Source organism: Zosterops lateralis, assembly GCF_965231275.1.
Source record: "Zosterops lateralis genome assembly, chromosome: 22".
Taxonomy (NCBI): domain Eukaryota; kingdom Metazoa; phylum Chordata; class Aves; order Passeriformes; family Zosteropidae; genus Zosterops; species Zosterops lateralis.
The window spans coordinates 6,786,763-6,807,755 of NC_139782.1; the positions used below are offsets into that span (position 1 = coordinate 6,786,763).

The 20,993-nt window shown below is 37.8% G+C and overlaps 1 protein-coding gene across 1 annotated transcript in view; it reads right to left on the minus strand.

Annotated features, from left to right (window-relative positions):
• AGRN (agrin) overlaps positions 1-17,801 on the minus strand; it is a 156,386-nt gene extending 138,585 nt beyond the window's left edge. Inside the window, exons 1-2 of the mRNA XM_083876993.1 lie at positions 17,160-17,801; positions 624-857 (exon numbers count right to left, since the gene is read on the minus strand). Coding sequence (XP_083733119.1) covers positions 624-857; positions 17,160-17,339 — 414 coding nt within the window. The 5' untranslated portion in view covers positions 17,340-17,801. The remainder of the gene's footprint in view (positions 1-623; positions 858-17,159) is intronic.
• Positions 17,802-20,993: the final 3,192 nt, after the last annotated feature.

Here is a 20,993-nt window from a genome sequence, read left to right on the forward strand (position 1 = left end):
ACCCTCATAAAAACCAAAAACCCCAACCTCACCTTCCACACAGTGCTCCACCTCCTCCAGGTTCCTCAGGGTGACGCATACGAGGCTGGAGTTGAGCGTGAGCTCGTTGCGGTGCTCACGCTCACAAAACTCCCAAAAAAATCCCACAAAACCCCCATAAAAACCCCTAAAAAACCTCGTAAAAAACAAAAACCCCAACCTCACCTTCCACACAGTGCTCCACCTCCTCCAGGTTTCTCAGGGTGATGCGCACGAGGCTGGAGTTGAGCGTGAGCTCGTTGCGGTGCTCACGCTCACAAAACTCCAAAAAAAATCCCATAAAACCCCATAAAAACCCCTAAAAACCCCTAAACAAAACCTGTAAAACCCCTAAAAACACCAAAAAAACCCCAAAAAACAAAACCCATTCTCACCTTCCACACAGTGCTCCACCTCCTCCAGGTTTCTCAGGGTGATGTGCACGAGGCTGGAGTTGAGCGTGAGCTCGTTGCGGTGCTCACGCTCACAAAACTCCAAAAAAAATCCCATAAAAACCCCGTAAAACCCCTAAAAACACCAAAAAAACCCTCATAAAAACCAAAATCCCCAACCTCACCTTCCACACAGTGCTCCACCTCCTCCAGGTTCCTCAGGGTGATGCGCATGAGGCTGGAGTTGAGCATGAGCTCGTTGCGGTGCGCCGGCCACAGCGCCCGCGGCGCGGGGTTGACGAAGAAGATGCGCGTGTCCCCCGTGGCCACCTGGTTGTCACAGATCAGGGGGTCCCCGAAGCCCCCGATGACCACCTTGTTGCCCCCGTCCAGCAGGATCTCGTGGGTGACGACGTCGCGGCCCTTCAGGTAACGCCACACGCGCACCTGGGGAGGGGGGAGATGGAAAGGTGGGTGAGGGTTGGGAGGTTCTTGGTTTGGTTCTTTGGGGTCATCTTTTCAATCTTTGGGATTTTCAGTTTCATCCCTGGGTTTGTCTTTTCTATCTGGGGTCTTCAGTTCCCTCTCTGGGTTTGTCTTTCCCATTCTGGGCTCCTCTTTTTCCTCCCTGGGTTCCTTTTTTCAATCTCTGGGCTCCTCAATTCCATCCCTGGGTTTGTCTTTCCCATTCTGGGCTCCTTTTTTTCCTCCCTGGGTTCGTCTTTTCCATTCTGGGCTCCTCAATTCCCTTCCTGAGTTCGTATTTCCCATTCTGGGCTCCTCAATTCCTCTCTGGGTTCCTCAATTCCTCTCTGGGTTCCTCAATTCCTCTCTGGGGTCCTCAATTTCCTCCCTAGGTTTGTCTTTTCCCTCTCTGGGCTCCTCAGTTCCTTCTCTGGGTTCCTCAATTCCCCCTCTGGGTTACTCTTTTCCATTCTGGGCTCCTCTTTTTTCCTCCCTGGGCTCCTCAATTCCATCCCTGGGTTCGTCTTTTCCATCTCTGGGCTCCTCAATTCCTCTCTGGGCTCTTCTTTTCAATGTCTGGGTTCCTCAATTCCCTCCCTGGGTTCGTCTTTTCCACCTCTGGTCTCCTCTTTCCCATTCTGGGCTCCTGTTTTTTCCTCCCTGAGTTTGTCTTTCCCATTCTGGGCTTCTCTTTTTCCTCTCTGGGCTTCTCAATTCCTCTCTGGGCTCCTCAATTCCCTCCCTGGGCTCCTCTTTCCCATTCCGGGCTCCTCAATTCCTTCTCTGATCTCCTCAATTCCTCTCTGGGCTCGTCTTTATAATCTCTGTCCTGAATTCCCTCCCTGGGTTTGTCTTTCTCATTCTGAGCTCCTCAATTCCTTCTCTGGGTTCGTCTTTTCCATCTCTGGGCCCCTCAAGTCCCTCCCTGGGTTTGTCTTTCCCATTCTGGGCTCCTTTTTTTCCTCCCAGGGCTCCTCAATTCCTCTCTGGGCTCCTCTTTTCCCTCTCTAGGTTCGTTTTTTCCATCTCTGGGCTCCTCAATTCCCTCTCTGGTTCCTCAATTCCATCCCTGAGTTCGTCTTTTCAATTTCTGGGCTCCTCAATTCTTCTCTGGGGTCCTAAATTCCCTTCCTGGGTTCCTCTTTTCCATTCTGGGCTCCTCAATTCCCTCCTTGGGTTTGTCTTTCCCATTCTGGGCTCCTCTTTTCTATCTCTGGGCTCCTCAATTCCCTCCCTGGGTTCCTCTTTCCCATTCTGGCCTCCTCAATTCCCTTCCTGGGTTTGTCTTTCCCATTCTGGGCTCCTTTTTTTCCTCCCTGGGTTTGTCTTTCCCATTCTGGGCTCCTCAATTCCTTCTCTAGGTTCGTCTTTTCCATCTCTGAGGTCCTCAATTCCTTTTCTGGGGTCCTTTTTATCCTCCCTGGGTTCGTCTTTCTCATTCTGGGCTTCTCAATTCCCTCTCTGGTTCCTCAATTCCATCCCTGGGTTCGTCTTTTCAATCTCTGGCCTCCTCAATTCCCTTCCTGGGTTTGTCTTTCACATTCTGGGCTCCTCAATTTCTTCTCTGGGCTCCTCTTTTTCCTCTCTGGGCTCCTCAATTCCCTCCCTGGGTTTGTCTTTTCCATCTCTGGGGTCCTCAATTCCTCTCTGGACTCATCTTTTTAATCTCTGTCCTCAATTCCCTCCCTGGGTTCGTCTTTCCCATTCTGAGCTCCTCAATTCCTCTCTGGGCTCCTCAATTCCCTTTTTGGGATCCTCTTTTCCATCTCTGGGCTCCTCAATTCCCTCCCTGGGTTCCTCTTTTCCATTCTGGGCTTCTCAATTCCCTTTTTGGGATCCTCTTTTCCATCTCTGGGCTCCTCAATTCCCTCTCTGGTTCCTCAATTCCATCCCTGGGTTCGTCTTTTCAATTTCTGGGCTCCTCAATTCTTCTCTGGGGTCCTAAATTCCATCTCTGGGGTTGTCTTTTCAATCTCTGGGGTCTTCAATTCCATCCCTGGGTTTGTCTTTTCCCTCTCTGGGCTCCTCAATTCCATCCCTGAGCTCCTCTTTCCCATTCTGGGCTCCTTTTTTTTCCTCTCTGGGTTTGTCTTTCCCATTCTGGGCTTCTCTTTTCCATCTCTGGGTCCTCAATTCCCTTCCTGAGTTTGTATTTCCCACTCTGGGCTCCTCTTTTTCCCCTTCTGGGCTCCTCAGTTCCCTCCCTGGGCTCATCTTTCCCATTCTGGGCTCCTTTTTTTCCTCCCTGAGTTTGTCTTTCCCATTCTGGGCTTCTCTTTTTCCTCTCTGGGCTCCTCAATTCCCTCCTTGGGTTTGTCTTTTCCCTCTCTGGGCTCCCCAAATTCCATGAGGGACTGGGATTATGGGAAAAGGGTCATTCCCGAATTCCCTGCCAGGACTGGGAGGACAGGAATGGGGTCATTCCCAAATTCCCAAATTCCCTGTGAGACCAGGAGGATGGGAATGGGGTCATTCCCAAATTCCCTGCAGGACTGGAATGATGGGAACAGGGTCATTCCCAAATTCCCAAATTCCCTGCAGGACTGGGAGGACAGGAACAGGGTAATTCCCAAATTTCCTTTGGGAATGGGGTCATTCCCAAATTCCCTGCAGGGCTGGAATGACGGGAACAGGGTAATTCTCAAACTCCCTCTGGGACTGGAATGATGGGAACGGGGTCATTCCCAAATTCCCAAATTCCCTGTGAGACCAGGAGGATGGGAATGGAGTCATTCCCAAATTCCCAAATTCCCTGCAGGGCTGGAATGATGGGAATGGGGTCATTCCCAAATTCCCAAATTCCCTGCAGGGCTGGAATGATGGGAATGGAGTCATTCCCAAATTCCCTGTGGGACTGGGAGGACAAGAACAGGGTCATTCCCAAATTCCCTGAGGGAATTCCCAAATTCCCTGCAGGGCTGGAAGGACAGGAATGGGGTCATTCCCAAATTCCAGCCTCAACTGCCAAGCAGGAAAAAGGGAATAAACACAGGAGGAAAAAGGGAATAAATCCAGCAGGAAAAGGAAATAAATCCATCAAGAAAAGGGAAGGAATCCATCAGGAAAAGGAAATAAATCCAGCAGGAAAAAGAGAATAAATCCAGCAAGGAAAAAGGGAAATAAACCCAGCAGGGAAAAGAGAATAAACCCAACAGGAAAAGGGAATAAATTCAATAGGAAAAAGGGAATAAACCCAGGAGGAAAAGGGAATAAATCCAGCAGAAAAAAAGGGAATAAACCCAACAGGAAAAGGAAATAAATCCAGGAGGAAAAAGAGAATAAACCCAACAGAAAAAGGGAATAAACCCAACAGGAAAAGGGAATAAATTCAATAGAAAAAGGGAATAAACCCAGCAGGAAAAAGGGAATAAACCCAACAGGAAAAGTGAATAAATTCAATAGGAAAAGGGAATAAATCCAGCAGGAAAAAGGGAATAAACCCAACAGAAAAAGGGAATAAACCCAACAGAAAAAGGGATTAAATCCAGCAGGAAAAGGGAATAAATCCATCAGGAAAAGGGAAAGAATCCAACAGGAAAAAGAGAATAAACCCAACAGAAAAAGGGAATAAATCCAACAGGAAAAGGGAATAAATTCAATAGAAAAAGGGAATAAACCCAGCAGGAAAAAGGGAATAAACCCAACAGGAAAAGTGAATAAATTCAATAGGAAAAGGGAATAAATCCAGCAGGAAAAAGGGAATAAACCCAACAGGAAAAGGGAATAAACCCAAGAGGAAAAAGAGAATAAACCCAAGAGAAAAAGGGAATAAATCCAACATGAAAAAGGAAATAAACCCAGCAGAAAAAAAGGAAACAAATCCCAAATAACCCAGCCCCGCCCATGCCCCGCGGACACAAACCCAAACCTCAACCCCAAAATTACGATTTTCTCTCCCATTTTCCTCCCTCTTTCCCCTCCTTTCCCCCCTCCCCACTTGGGGCTGGGAGTTCATCTCCACCATGATAAAAATAATAATTTATTTTAATTTAAATGTAAATTATTTTAATTTTTCAAGGCCCTGCCCTGCCCTGTGCATTCCTGAGGTGCTGAAGGGCCCGGACAAGCCTCGGCTGCTCCAGCCTGGGGAGGGTTGGGGTGGTTTTTTTAGGGTTTAAAAGTGGTTTGAGGGAAAGTTTAAAGGGTTTTTTTGGGGTTTTGGAGGAGATAAAAATGGGGTGAAAAGGCGGGGGGGGTTTAGTTGGTTTGGGGGATGTAGGTTTAAATTTGTTATGTAAAAATATATTTATTTTTATATATATTTTTATATATATTTTTATATATATTTATGTATTTATTTTATATTTAGTTTATATTTCTTTATATATTTATTTACATATTTATTTATATATATTTCTATATTTATTTCTATATTTATTTTATATATTTTTATATTTATTTTTATATATTTTTATATTTATTTATATATTTATATTTATATTTATTTTATATTTATTTTATATTTATTTATATATTTATATTTATATTTATATTTATATTTATTTTATATTTATTTATATATCTATTTTATATTTATTTATATATTTATTTATATATCTATTTTATATTTATTTATATGTTTAATTATATTTAATTATATTTATTTTATATTTATTTTATATTTATTTTATATTTATTTATATATCTAATTTATATTTATTTATATATTTATTTATATATCTATTTTATATTTATTTATATGTTTAATTATATTTAATTATATTTATTTTATATTTAATTATATTTATTTTCTATTTATTTATATATTTATTTTTATATTTATTTTTATACGTTTATATTTCTATTTATATAAATAGATACATAAATGTATAAATATATAGATAGATAGATAGATAGATAGATAAATAAAATATAACTATAACATATATAGTATGTGATATATGTCTCTATATAAAAATATAACTATATAAAAGTAAAAATAAAAAAATAAAAAAATTTTTAAAAAGTATAAAAAAAGTATAAAAATAAGTATAAAAATAACAAAATGAAAAAATAAATAACAATTTAAAAAAACTAAAAAAAAAAAAAAAATTTGGAAAATCTGGAAAAAAAAAGTCAGAAAAAAATCCCAGAAAATCAGAAAAAAATCTGAAAAAAAAAAATTCAGAAAATTTGAGAAAAAAATCAGAAAAAAATTTCTGAAAATCTGAAAAAAAATCTGAAAAAAAAAAAAGTCCCCCAAGGCTGGTGAAGGTTAATTAATGACTGCGGGGCCTCCCTTTCTAATGAAGACTTTGGCACCGCTGACTCATGGGGCACACACAGGAGGAGCCGGGAGGAAAGGGAGAAATAAAATAAAATAAAATTAAATAAAAATTAAATAAAAATAAAAAAAAAATAAAATAAAATAAAGTAAAACAAAAGTAAAGTAAAATAAAATAGAATATAAAAGAATAAAAATAAAAAAATAAAATATAAAATAAAATAGAATATAAAAAATAAAAATAAATTAAAAATAAAATAAAATATAAAGTAAAATAAAATAAAATAGAATATAAAAAATAAAATTAAAATAAAATAAAATACATAAAAAATAAAATAAAATAAAATAAAATTACATATAAAATAAAGTAAAATAAAATAGAATATAAAAATAAAAATAAAATAAAATAACATATAAAATAAAGTAAAATAAAATAGAATATAAAAATAAAAATAAAATAAAATAAAAAATAAAGTAAAATAAAATAGAATAAAATATAAAAAAATAAAATAGAATAAAATAAAATAAAAATAAATAAAATACAATAAAAGTGGGCTGGGACTTGACTGGAGGAGGATCCAGCCAGGAGGATCCGGGAGAAAAGGAAAGGCAGAGAGAGAAATAAATAAAATAAATACAATAAAATAAAATAAAAATGGGTTGGGACTTGTTTGGAGGAGGATCCTGCCTTGGAGTGAAGAGCTGGGGAGGAAAGGAAAGGAAAGGAAAGGAAAGGAAAGGAAAGGAAAGGAAAGGAAAGGAAAGGAAAGGAAAGGAAAGGAAAGGAAAGGAAAGGAAAGGAAAGGAAAGGAAAGGAAAGGAAAGGAAAAGGAAAGGAAAGGAAAGGAAAGGAAAGGAAAGGAAAGAAAGGAAAGGAAAGGAAAGGAAAGGAAGGAAAGGAAAGGAAAGGAAAGGAAAGGAAAGGAAAGGAAAGGAAAGGAAAGGAAAGGAAAGGAAAGGAAAGGAAAGGAAAGGAAAGGAAAGGAAAGGAAAGGAAAGGAAAGGAAAGGAAAGGAAAGGAAAGGAAAGGAAAGGAAAGGAAAGGAAAGGAAAGGAAAGGAAAGGAAAGGAAAGGAAAGGAAAGGAAAGGAAAGGAAAGGAAAGGAAAGGAAAGGAAAGGAAAGGAAAGGAAAGGAAAGGAAAGGAAAGGAAAGGAAAGGAAAGGAAAGGAAGGAAAGGAAAGGAAAGGAAAGGAAAGGAAAGGAAAGGAAAGGAAAGGAAAGGAAAGGAAAGGAAAGGAAAGGAAAGGAAAGGAAAGGAAAGGAAAGGAAGAGAGAAAGAGAATAAAATAAAATAAAAATAAATCCGTGTCCTATTGTCCTGCACAGGATCCACATCCTTTCCCCACAGAAATCTGGATTGGTCCTATAAAACAACATCTGCCTTCCTAAAAACCCAAAAAAAGGGAGAAAAACCCCAAAAAAGAGAGGACGACCCCAAAAAAAGGAGGACAATCCCGAAAAAAACAGGACAACCCCAAAAAAAGGGAGGAAAGGCCCAAAAAAAGGGAGGAAAATCCCCAAAAAGGGAGTCTAATCCCCCAAAAAAGGGAGGAAAACGCCCCAAACAAGGAGGAAAACCCCAAATAAAGGAGGACAACCCCAAAAAGGGAGGAAAACCCCCCAAAAAAGGGAGAAAAACCCCAAAAAAGGGAAGAAATGTGAACTTGAGGAGGGATTTTTTAATTCCCTCAAGGGAGGAATTCACGGAATTTTATTTTTTCCCCTCAGGGCCCACCCAGCCCCAGGAATATGGAAATATTTGGGATTTTTTGGGGTCTGGCAGGAGATAAAGGGGATTGGGGGAGGAATTTCCTCAGGAAAATTCAGGATTTTTCGCAGTTTCTCCCAGCCCTGGGGGCGATGGGAGGAAAAAAAGGGGGAGGGTTCATCCAAAATTGGTGGTGGAGTTCAGGTTGAAATAAGTAAAACAAAAAATTAAATAAATTAAATAAAAATAATATAAAATAAAATAAATAACTAAATTAATAAATAAATAAAGGAAAAAATAAAATAAAGGAAAATAAAGTAAATAATAAAATCAAATTAAAATAATATATAAAATAAATATTAAAAAATATAAAGTAAAATAAAATAAAATAAAATAAAATATAGGATAATATAATAAAATAAAAATAAAATAAATAAAAATAAAATAAATTAAAAACTAAAATAAATAATAAAATAAAAAATTAAAATAAAAAATTAAAAAAATAGTAAAAATAAAATAGTAAAAGTAAAAGTAAAAGTAAAATAAAATAAAATAAAGTAAAATAAAATAAAATAAAACTGCCAAGGGATGGTCAAGCCAGCAAAAAAAAAAAAATATTTCACACAACCCCAAGACTTTGAGAGAACTGAGGAAATCAGGTTTAACCCCAAATTGCTGATGAAATTTTGGCATTTTAGACTAAAATAAAGAAATAAATAATAAAAATTAACCACAGTGATGGCCCAGCCAACAAATCCAACAAATCCAAGACTTTGAGGGAGCTGAGATCAGGTTTAATCTCAAATTGCTGCTGGAATTTCTTTATTTTAGATTAAAATAAAGAAATAAATAATAAAAATAAACTGCAGGGATGGCCCAGCCAGCAAATCCAACAAATCCAACAAATCCAACAAATCCAACAAATCCAACAAATCCAAGACTTTGGGAGAACTGAGGTCACGTTCAATCCCCAATTGCTGATGAAATTTAGGTGTTTTTGACTAAAATAAGGAAATAAATAATAAAAATAAACCGCAGTGATGGCCCAGCCAACAATTCAAGACTCTGGAAGGGCTGAGGAGCCAAAAGCTGCTGCTGCACAACCCCTGAGTCACTGCAGGGATTTATCCCTGTCACAAATCCCATAAATCTCCTTTTCCCCCCAAAGACACCACAAATTCCACCCCAAATCTCCTTTTCCCTGCAGAAACACCATGAAATACCAAAAATATAAATGAGCCAGGATGGGCTGAGGGGCAGGAAAAGGGAACAGGGAATTGTGAGAATTCCTGGATGGGATAATGGGATAATGGGATAAAAATTCTCCTGATTTCACTTTTACACGACTCCAAGGTTGGAATTAACTCTGTGGCCAAGCCAGCAAAAAAAAATAAATTAAAAAAAAAAAAAAACCAGCAAAAAATAAATTAAAAATCCAGACAATTCCAAGACTTTGGAAGGGCTGAGGAGCCAAAACATCCCCTGAGTCACCGCAGGGATTTATCCCTGTCACAAATCCCATAAATCTCCTTTTCCCTGCAGAAAACACCACAAATCCCACCCTAAAGTTCCTTTTCCCTGCAGAAACACCATGAAATGCCAAAAAATAAATGACCCAGGATGGGCTGAGGGGCAGGAAAAGGGAACAGGGAACTGTGAGAATTCCTGGATGGGATAATGGGATAAAAATTCTCCTGATTTCACTTTTACACGACTCCAAGGTTGGAATTAACTCTGTGGCCAAGTCAGCAAAAAAAAAATAAATTAAAAAAAATAAAATCCAGCAAAAAATAAATTAAAAATCCAGACAATTCCAAGACTTTGGAAGGGCTGAGGAGCCAAAACATCCCCTGAGTCACCGCAGGGATTTATCCCTGTCACAAATCCCATAAATCTCCTTTTCCCTGCAGAGACACCACAAATCCCACCCTAAAGTTCCTTTTCCCTGCAGAAACACCACAAATTCCACCAAAAATAAATGATCCAGGACGGGCTGAGGGGCAGGAAAAGGGAACAGGGAATTGTGAGAACTCCTGGATGGGATAATGGGATAAAAATTCTCCTGATTTCACTTTTACACGACTCCAAAGTTGGAATTATCTCTATGGCCAAGCCAGCAAAAAAAAAAAAAAAAAAAAAAAATTAAAAATCCAGACAATTCCAAGACTTTGGAAGGGCTGAGGAGCCAAAACATCCCCTGAGTCACCGCAGGGATTTATCCCTGTCACAAATCCCATAAATCTCCTTTTCCCCCCAAAGACATCACAAATTCCACCCCAAATCTCCTTTTCCCTGCAGAAACACCATGAAATACCAAAAATATAAATGACCCAGGATGGGCTGAGGGGCAGGAAAAGGGAACAGGGAACTGTGAGAACTCCTGGATGGGATAATGGGGTGGGATAATGGGATAATGGGATAAAAATTCTCCTGATTTCACTTTTACACAACTCCAAGGTTGGAATTAACTCTGTGGCCAAGCCAGCAAAAAAATTAAATAAATAATAATAATAAAAAATCCACACAATTCCAAGACTTTGGAAGGGCTGAGGAGCCAAAACATCCCCTGAGTCACTGCAGGGATTTATCCCTGTCACAAATCCCATAAATCTCCTTTTCCCCCCAAAGACACCACAAATCCCACCCTAAAGTTCCTTTTCCCTGCAGAAACACCATGAAATGCCAAAAATATAAATGACCCAGGATGGGCTGAGGGGCAGGAAAAGGGAACAGGGAACTGTGAGAACTCCTGGATGGGATAATGGGATAATGGGATAAAAATTCTCCTGATTTCACTTTTACACAACTCCAAGGTTGGAATTAACTCTGTGGCCAAGTCAGCAAAAAAAATAAATTAAAAAAAAAAAAATCCAGCAAAAAATAAATTAAAAATCCAGACAATTCCAAGACTTTGGAAGGGCTGAGGAGCCAAAACATCCCCTGAGTCACCGCAGGGATTTATCCCTGTCACAAATCCCATAAATCTCCTTTTCCCTGCAGAAAACACCACAAATTCCACCAAAATAAATGATCCAGGACGGGCTGAGGGGCAGGAAAAGGGAACAGGGAATTGTGAGAATTCCTGGATGGGATAATGGGATAATGGGATAAAAATTCTCCTGATTTCACTTTTACACGACTCCAAGGTTGGAATTATCTCTATGGCCAAGCCAGCAAAAAAATTAAATAAATAATAATAAAAAAAAATCCAGACAATTCCAAGACTTTGGAAGGGCTGAGGAGCCAAAACATCCCCTGAGTCACCGCAGGGATTTATCCCTGTCACAAATCCCATAAATCTCCTTTTCCCTGCAGAAACACCACAAATTCCACCCTAAAGTTCTGTTTCCCTGCAGAAAACACCACAAATTCCACCAAAAACAAATGATCCAGGACGGGCTGAGGGGCAGGAAAAGGGAACAGGGAACTGTGAGAATTCCTGGATGGGATAATGGGATAATGGGATAAAAATTCTCCTGATTTCACTTTTACACGACTCCAAGGTTGGAATTAACTCTGTGGCCAAGTCAGCAAGAAGAAAAAAAATGCCATCCCAGCATTTCCTATCCCAGTTTTCCCATCTGAGTTTTCCCCATCCCAGCTTTTCTCATCCCAGTTTCTCCATCTGAGTTTTTCTATCGCACTTTTCCCCATCCCAGTTTTTCCATCTGAGTTTTCCCCGTCCCACCTTTTCCCACCTGAGTTTTCCCATCCCAGCATTTCCCCATTTCAGCTTTTCCCGTCTCAGCTTTTCCTGTTCCAGCTTTTCCCCATCCCAGCATTCCCTATCCCAGTTTCCCCATCCCAGTTTTTCCATCCCAGTTTCCGCATCCCAGCTTTTCCTACCCCGGCTTTTCCATCTCGGTTTTCCCCGTCCCAGCTTTTCCTGTCCCAGTTTTCTCCATCCCAGTTTTGCTTATCCCAGCTTTTCCCATCCCAGTTTTTCCATCCCAGTTTCCCCATCCCAGCTTTTCCATCCCGTTTTTTCCCATCTCAGCTTTTCCTATCCCAGCTTTCCCTGTCCCGGCTTTTCCTGTCCCAGCTTTTCCTGTCCCAGCATTTCCTATCCCAGTTTTCCCCATCCCAGCTCTCTCTATCCCATCTTTTCCCATCCCAGCTTTTCCCCATCCCAGTTTTTCCATCCCAGTTTCCCCATCCCGGCTTTTCCTACCCCGGCTTTTCCATCCCGGTTTTCCTGTCCCAGCTTTTCCTGACCCAGTTTTCTCCATCCCAGTTTTGCTTATCCCAGCTTTTCCCATCTCAGCTTTTCCCCATCCCATCTTTTCCCCATTCCAGCATTTCTCCATCCCAGCATTTCCTATCCCAGCTTTTCCCGTCCCACCTTTCCCCATCCCAGTTTCCCCATCTCAGCTTTTCTTTTCCCACCTTTCCCCACCCAGTTTTCCTATCCCAGCTCTCTCTATTCCACTTTCCCCATCCCAGAATTTCCCATCCCACCTTTCCCCATCCCAGTTTTCCTGTCTCAGTTTTCCCCATCCCAGTTTTTCCTATCCCAGCATTTTCCGTCCCACCTTTCCCCATCCCACATTTCCCATCTGACTTTTCCTGTCCCAGTTTCCCCATCCCAGTTTCCCCATCCCAATTTTCCCATCCCAGTTTCCCCATCCCAGTTTTCCCATCTGAGTTTTCTCCGTCCCACCTTTCCCCATCCCAGTTTCCCCATCCCAGCTCTCTCTATCCCACCTTTTTCCATCCCAGTTTCCCCATCCCAGTTTCCCCATCCCAGCTCTCTCTATCCCACCTTTTTCCATCCCAGTTTTCCCATCCAAGTTTTCCCATCTGAATTTTCCCATCCCAGTTTCCCCATCCCACTTTTCCCATCTGACTTTTCCTATCCCAGAATTTCCCATCCCACTTTTCCCATCCCACTTTCCCCCACCCAGGCCCTGCTGCTGCCGTGGGACAATTTCTCTCCCCCCTCCCTCCGTAACTCCCTCAACAATGTGCAAGAATAAAAAAATAATAATTTAATTTAATATTTTAATTCCTCACTCTCCCATCCCCTCCTCACCCCCCAACACCTCCAGCCCCCACAGGTGCTGGGGATACTCAGGGGATGCTCAGGGGATGCTCAGGGGTTACTCAGGGGATACTCAGGGGATGCTCAGGGGATACTCAGGGGATATTCAGGGGATGCTCAGGGGATACTCAGGGGATACTCGGGGGATACTCAGGGGATGCTCAGGGGATACTCAGGGGATACTCAGGGGTTACTCAGGGGATACTCAGGGGATGCTCAGGGGATACTCAGGGGATGCTCAGGGGATACTCAGGGGTTACTCAGGGGATACTCAGGGGATGCTCAGGGGATGCTCAGGGGATACTCAGGGGATACTCAGGGGATGCTCAGGGGATACTCAGGGGATACTCAGGGGATGCTCAGGGGATGCTCAGGGGATACTTGGGGAAAGTTCACCCTCCTCTGTCACAAAAAACATCGTCCTTGGCCTTGGTGGGCAAGAAAAAACGAGATTTTTTGGGGGGGATGAAAAGAAATAAGGGGAGAAGAGAAAAAGGGAAAAGGGGAAAAGGGGAAAGGGGAGAAGAAGAAAAGGGGAAAAGGGAAAAAGGGGAAAGGGGAGAAGAGGAAAAGGAAGAGGGAGATTCCTGCCCCAGCAGACAGAAAAAAAGGAGGATTTTTGGGATGGAAAAGAAAAAAGGGGAGAAAAGAGAAAAGAGGAAAAGGGAGAAGGGAAAAGGGAGAAGGGAAAGGGGAGAAAAGGAAAAGAGAAAAAGGGGAAAAGGGAAAAAGGGGAAAAGGGAAAGGGGAGAAGAGGAAAAGAGAAAAGGGGAGAAGAGAAAAAAGCAAAGCAAGAACGAGATTCCTGCCCCAACAAACAGAAAAATCAAGATTTTTTGAGGGAGTCCCTGTCCCGTCAAGGGTTAAATCACCCGGCACATTTTCTGACAAGAGGCCGGATGAGATTTCAGGTTTACTCGGGACTTCTCTTAAAGGGGATAAAGATAAAAAAGAAAGAAAAAAAAAGAAAAAAAAGGAAAAAAAAGAAAAAAACCAGAGCCCCAGGGCAGGTTGGTGGTTAAACAACAGCCCAGATTTGGCTCCAGGAACTCAAGAGATGCTGAAAAATCAACAAAAAATCTGGAAATTTTCCCACCTTCCCCCGGAGCAACAGAAAAGTTGGGAAAAGGCACCTCCCAGATCCCCCAGGAGGGAAATGGCCATAAAAAGGAAAGAAATCTTGGGAGATTTTTTTTCTTCTCTTCTTTTTTTTTTTTTTCTCTCTGTTTTTGTTTCTGTCTCTTTGCTTTCCTGGGCTCGGCCTCAGCTCTGGGGGAGATTCTCTGTGGTGGGTTTAAATTAGATTTTACAGGCCCCCACAGTGAATAAATAGATAAAAAAAATAGATAAATAAATAGGTGGATAGATTAATTAATTAAAGATCCGCACAGGGTGAAAAAAGTTCCTTTCTGTAGCTTCAAAATCACATCCCACCCCTCAAAAAAAAAATAATAATTAAAAAAAAAAAATATATATAAATAGATAGATAAACAGGTAGATAGATAGATAAATAAATAGATAAATAGATAAATAGATAGATAGATAGATAGATAGGTGGATAAATTAATTATTAAAGACCTGCACAGGGTGAAAAAAGTTCCTTTTTGCAGCTTCAAAATCACATTCCACACACCCCCCCAATAAATAAATAAATGTATAAATAGATAAATAAATAGATAAATAAATAGATAAATAAATAGGTGGATAGATTAATTAATTAAAGATCCGCACAGGGGGAAAAAAGTTCCTTTCTGTAGCTTCAAAATCACATCCCACCCCTCAAAAAAAAATAATAATAATTTTTTTTTTAAAAAAAAATATATATAAATAGATAGATAAACAGGTAGATAGATAGATAAATAGATAGATAAATAGATAAATAAATAGATAGATAGATAGATAGGTGGATAAATTAATTATTAAAGACCTGCACAGGGTGAAAAAAGTTCCTCTTTGCAGCTTCAAAATCCCATTTCACACACACCCCTAATAAATAAATAAATGTATAAATAGATAAATAGATAGATAGATATAGATAGATAAATAAATAGATGGATAGGTGGATAAATTAATTAATTAAAGATCCGCACAGGGTGAAAAAAGTTCCTTTTTGCAGCTTCAGAATCACATCCCACCTCCCCAAAATAATAATAATAATAATAATTATATATATATATATATAAATAGATAGATAAATAGGTAGATAGATAGATAAATAGATAGATAAATAGATAAATAAATAGATAGATAGGTGGATAAATTAATTATTAAAGACCTGCACAGGGTGAAAAAAGTTCCTCTCTGCAGCTTCAAAATCACATCCCATCTCCAGTATATATATATAAATATATATATATATATATAAATAAATATATAAAATAAATAGATAAATAATAGATAAAATAGATGGATAGATGGATAAATTAATTATTAACGACCCGCACAGGGTGAAAAAAGTTCCTCTTTGCAGCTTCAAAATCACATCCCACCCCCCAAAATAATAATAATAATAATAATAATAATAATAATAATAATAATAATAATAAATATATATATAAATAGATAGATAAATAGGTAGATAGATAGATAGATAGATAGATAGATAGATAGATAAATAGGTAGATAGATAGGTGGATAAATTAATTATTAAAGACCTGCACAGGGTGAAAAAAGTTCCTCTCTGCAGCTTCAAAATCACATCCCACCCCCCAAAATAATAATAATAATAATAATTATATATATATATATAAATAGATAAATAGGTAGATAGATAGATAGATAGATAGATAGATAGATAAATAGATAGATAGATAGATAAATAGATAGATAGGTGGATAGATTAATTATTAAAGACCTGCACAGGGTGAAAAAAGTTCCTCTCTGCAGCTTCAGAATCACATTCCCACACACCCTCCCCCAGTAAATGAATAAATAAGATCAATAAATAAATAAAAATAAATAAATAAGAAACACAGACAGGGCCAGAAGTTTTTCTCCACAGCTTCAAAAATCACATTCCACACACACATCCCCCCATTAAATGAATAAATAAGATAAATAAATAAGATAAATAAATAAATAAGAAACACGGACGGGGCCAAAAGTTCCTCTCCTGCAGCTTTCAAAATCACATTCCCACCCCCCCAAAATAAATAAATAAAACCAAATTAATTAATTAAAAAACCGCACGGGCCCAAAAAAGTTCCCCTCCACCCTCACCTTTTTTTTTTTAATTTTACTTTACTATTTTATTTTATTTTATTTTTTATTTCATTTTATTTATATTTTCTTTTCTTTTCTTTTATTATTTTATTTTACTTTATTTTACTTTATTTTATTTTATTTTTATTTTACTTTATTTTACTTTATTTTATTTTACTTTATTTTATCTTATTTATATTTTATTTTATTTTTATTTCCTTTTATTTCATATTTTATTTTACTTTACTTTATTTATATTTTACTTATATTTTACTTTATTTTATTTTATTTTATTATTTTATTTTACTTTTATTTTATTTTCTACTTCATTTTAGTTTAATTTTATTTTACTTTACTTTATTTTAATTTAATTTTATTTTATTTTTTCTCTTTTTTTTATTTTATTTTATTTTTTATTTTATTTAATTTTTATTTCTTTTTTTTTTACTTTTTTTTTTTTACTTTATTTTATTTCATTTAATTCCATTTTTTTTATTATTATTTTTTTAATTTTTATTTCATTTTTTCCCATTTTGTGTCTTACCTTACAGGAGTAGGTGTGGACTTCATTTTACTTTACACTTAATTTTTATTTTTTCTTTTTCTTTCCTTCTTTTCTTTTATTTTTTTACCTTTTTTTTCCCTTTTTTCCTTTTTTTTTTAACTTTTTTTTTTGCTTTTTTTTTCCTTTTTTTTTTACTTTTTTTTTACCTTTTTTTCCCCTTTTTTTTAACTTTTTTTTTACTTTTTCTTTACCTTTTTTATTTACTTTTTTTTATCTTTTTTTTTTTTTTTTTTTTTAAATTCTATTATTTTATCCCATTTTGTGTCTTACCTTACAGGAGTAGTTACACTTAATTTTTATTTTTTCTTTTTTTTTTTCCCCTTTTTTTCTTTTTTTTTTTTACCTTTTTTTTTTACTTTTTTTTCCTTTTCTTTACCTTTTTTTTCCCTTTTTTTTTTTTACTTTTTTTTTTTACTTTTTCTTTACCTTTTTTTTCCTTTTTTTTTTTTTTTTACTTTTTTTTCCCTTTTTTTTCCTTTTTTTCCTTTTTTTCCACCCTTTTTTTTTTAAAAATTCCATGATTTCATTATTTTTCTCTCTTACCTTACAGGAGTAGGTGTGGTGCACGGGATCCACATTGAGAATCTCCTCCACCGTCCCGGTGAGCACCACGTTGGCCTCCTCCTCCCTCCTCTCCAAATCCCTCTCGGGGCAGCTTGTCCTGCCCAAATCCCCCCCAAAAACCCCCAAAACCCACCAAAACACCCACCCCCGGCCCCCCATGGCCGCCCAAAAATTCCTGGGCTCTCCCCCAAAAAAAAAAATTATTTTTTTGGGGGTGTCCCCAAAATGTTATTTTTTTGGGACAAAGCGTTTCTTCTTTGTAAAAAAAAAAATAAATTAAATTAAAAAAAAAATAAAATAAAATAAAAATAAAAAAAAGAGAAGCGTTTTGTTCAAGGCGAAAGAGACACTTTTGTTTGCGGGAGGTGAAAAGGAGGAAAGAAAGAGAAAAGAGGGAGGGACCAGGGGAGGGGAAAAAGGAGGAAAATCCCAAGAGGAGGAGGAGGAGAATTCTCGGAGAGAGAGAGAGAAAAAAAGCGCTGCTGCCTTTTTTTTTTTTTTTTTTTTTTTTTTTTTGCCTGGGAGAAAAGAGCGGATTTGCATAAAATCTGAATTGCTGATAAAGGGGGGAAAGAGGAGGGGGGGGAAAGGGGAGGGATGAAAAATAAGGGAGGGAGGAAAAAAGGGAGGGAAAAAAAGGGAAAAAAATAAAGGGAGGGTGGGAAAAAAAGGGAGGAAAAAAAGGGAGGGAAGAAAAAAAAAAAGGAGGGAGAAAAAAAAAAAAGGAGAAAAAAATAAAAGGGAAAAGGGGAAAAAAAGGGAGGAAAAAAGGGAGAAAAAAAAAGGGAGGAAAAAAGGAGAAAAAATAAAGGGGAAAAAAAAAGGGAGGGAGGAAAAAAAAGGGGGGGAAAATGGAGAAAAAAAAAGGGAGGAAAAAAGGAGGGAGGGAAAAAAAGGGAGAAAAGAAAGGGACGGAGAAAAAAAAAGGGAGAAAAAACAAGGGAAAAAAATAAAGGGAGGGTGGAAAAAAAGGGAGGGAAAAAAAAGGGAGAAAAAAAAGGAGGGAGAAAAAAAAAGGGAGGGAAAAAAAAGGGAGGAAAAAACGGGAGAAAAAAAAGGAGGGAGAAAAAAAAAGGGAAAAAATAAAGGGAGGGTGGGAAAAAAAAGGGAGGAAAAAAAAGGAGGGAGAAAAAAAAAGGGAGAAAAAAAGGGGAAAAAAAAGGGAGGAAAAAAAGGGAGGAAAAAAAGGGAGGAAAAAAAAGGGAGGAAAAAAAAGGGAGAAAAAAAAAGGGAGAAAAAAAGGAGAAAAAAAAAGGGAAAAAAAAGGGAGAAAAAAAAGGGAGAAAAAAAAGGGAGGAAAAAAAAGGGAGGAAAAAAAAGGGAGGGAGGGAAAAAGAGAGAGAGAAAAAGGGGAAAAAATAAAGGGAGGGAGAAAAAAAAAGGGAGGGAGAAAAAAAAAGGAGGGAGAAAAAAAGGGAGGGAGGAAAAAAAAGGGAGAAAAAAAAAAGGGAGGGAGAAAAAAATAAAGGGAGAAAAAAAAAAGGAGGGAGAAAAAAAAGGAAGGGAGGAAAAAAAAAAGGGGGGAGGGAAAAAAAAAAAAAAAAAAAAAAGGGAAAAGGAAAAGCCGCCCTGCTGGAACACCGCCCCCAGGAAGAAAAAAAAAAATAAAATAAATAAAGGGAGCCGGGCCCGGTTAATGGATAATCAGCCGCAAACGTGAGGAGATTGTTAAAGGTGCAGCGACTGCGGGAGGAGGGGCCCGGCTGGCACAGACATGGCCTGGCCCACTCTGTGTCCCTGGGGTGATAAAACAGGGGTGACACCCCGAAATGTCCCCAAAATGTCCCCAAAATGTCACCAGAGCTGGCCTGGTCCAGTCTGCATCCCTGGGGTGATCAACAGGGGTGACACCCCGAAATGTCCCCAAAATGTCCCCAAAATGTCACCAGAGCTGGCCTGGCCCAGTCTGTGTCCCTGGGGTGATAGAAGAGGGGTGACACCCCGAAATGTCCCTCCTTGTCACCCCTAGAGTGTCCCCAGCCTTGTCCCCAGAGCTGGCCCTGGTCCATCCTGTGTCCCTGGGGTGATCAAAGAGAGGTGACATGTCCCTCCTTGTCACCCCCAGCCTGTCCCCAGCCTTGTCCCCAGAGCTGGCCTGGTCTATTCTGTGACCCTGGGGTGTTCAGAGAGGGGTGACACCCCGAAATGTCCCCAAAATGTCCCCAGAGCTGGCCTGGTCCAGTCTGTGTCCCTGGGGTGATCAAAGAGGGGTGACACCCCGAAATGCCCCTCCCTGTCACCCCCAGTCCTGTCCCCTCTCCATCCTGCACCCCCAACATGCTCTTTTTATTTTTATATTTATTTTAATAATTTTTATATTTATTTTTTATTTTTTATATTTAGATTTATTTCATTTTATTTTTCTATTTATTTATATACTTATTTATATTTATATTTATTATACACTTATTTATATTTATTTATATTTTATTTATATGTATTTATATTATAAAAATATAAATATTTTTATATTTAAATCAATATACAAATAAATAAATATTACAAAATAAAAATATATTTATATTTATTTATATATAATATTTAATATTTATTCTATATAAAATTTTATTATTATATTTATATAAATATTTTTCTATTTGAATCAATATAAAAATAAATAAATATTTAAAATTGAATAAAAATTGTATTTATATTTAAATTTAATAATTATTTTTATATATAATATTTATTTTTATATATAAATATATTTTTATTTATATAGATATACTAATATTGAATTAATTATTTCTGCTGAATTTTAACCACTTTTTCTATATTTAAATAATTTTTTTAACTCCACCCCTCCATCTGTTTTCAGAGCTCGGAGGTGAGGAAAAAAAAAAAGTGATTTTACAGATTTTTTTAATATTTTTTGCCCCAATCTGGTGTGGAATTCTTTGGCCTCGAGGGGTTTTTCTGGTGGGGGGAGATGGGAGGGGATTGTTGTGTTTGAGGAGGTTTTTTGGGGGTTTAGGAGGAAAAGGAGTTTCCAAAAGGGAGGGAAAAAAGGAAATAATTATGTTTTTAGGGGTCATGGAACGTCCTCAGAGGGATCTTGAGGTGATAAAAGGAGAAACAGATGAAAAAATGCAAAAAAAAATCACAAAACCCCAAAAAAACACCCCAAAACAACAGCAACAACAACAAAACCCCAAAAAAACCCACAAAACCCCCTAAAACCTCAAACCAAACAAACAAGCAACAATAAAACCCAATCCCCCCCAAAAATCCCCAAACAACAACAATAAAACCACCCAAAACCCCCCCCCAAAAAAACAAACAAAAAAAACAAACCCAAAACCAACCAAACAAAAAAACCCAAAAAAACTCAAACTCCCCCCCCAAAATCCCCAAAAAAACCCAAAAAACCTAAAACAATCAAACAAAAAAAAACAACAAAAAACCCAAAAAAAACCCCCAAAAAAACCCCAAAACCCAAAACCATCCCAAAACAACAACAAAAATAAAACAAACCCCAAAAAATCCACAAAAAACCCCCCCAAAAACCTGGAAAAAAAACCCCAACCCCCCCAAAACCCCCACTCAAATCAACAAGAACAAAACCACAAAAAAACCACAAAAAAACCCCAAAAAACCCACAAAAAAAACCCCAAAAAATGGCCCCAAAAAACCCCAAAACAAACAAACAAAAAGCAACAAAAAAAACCCCCAAAAAACCCCTCAAAAACCCCAGAAAAATAAAAAACAAACAAACAAACCAAAAATAAACCAAAGGGATGTTTCCTGTGGGGGAAAAAAAAAAAATAAAAAAAAGAACCAAATTCTTTGTCAAATCAACGCCCAAAAAATAAA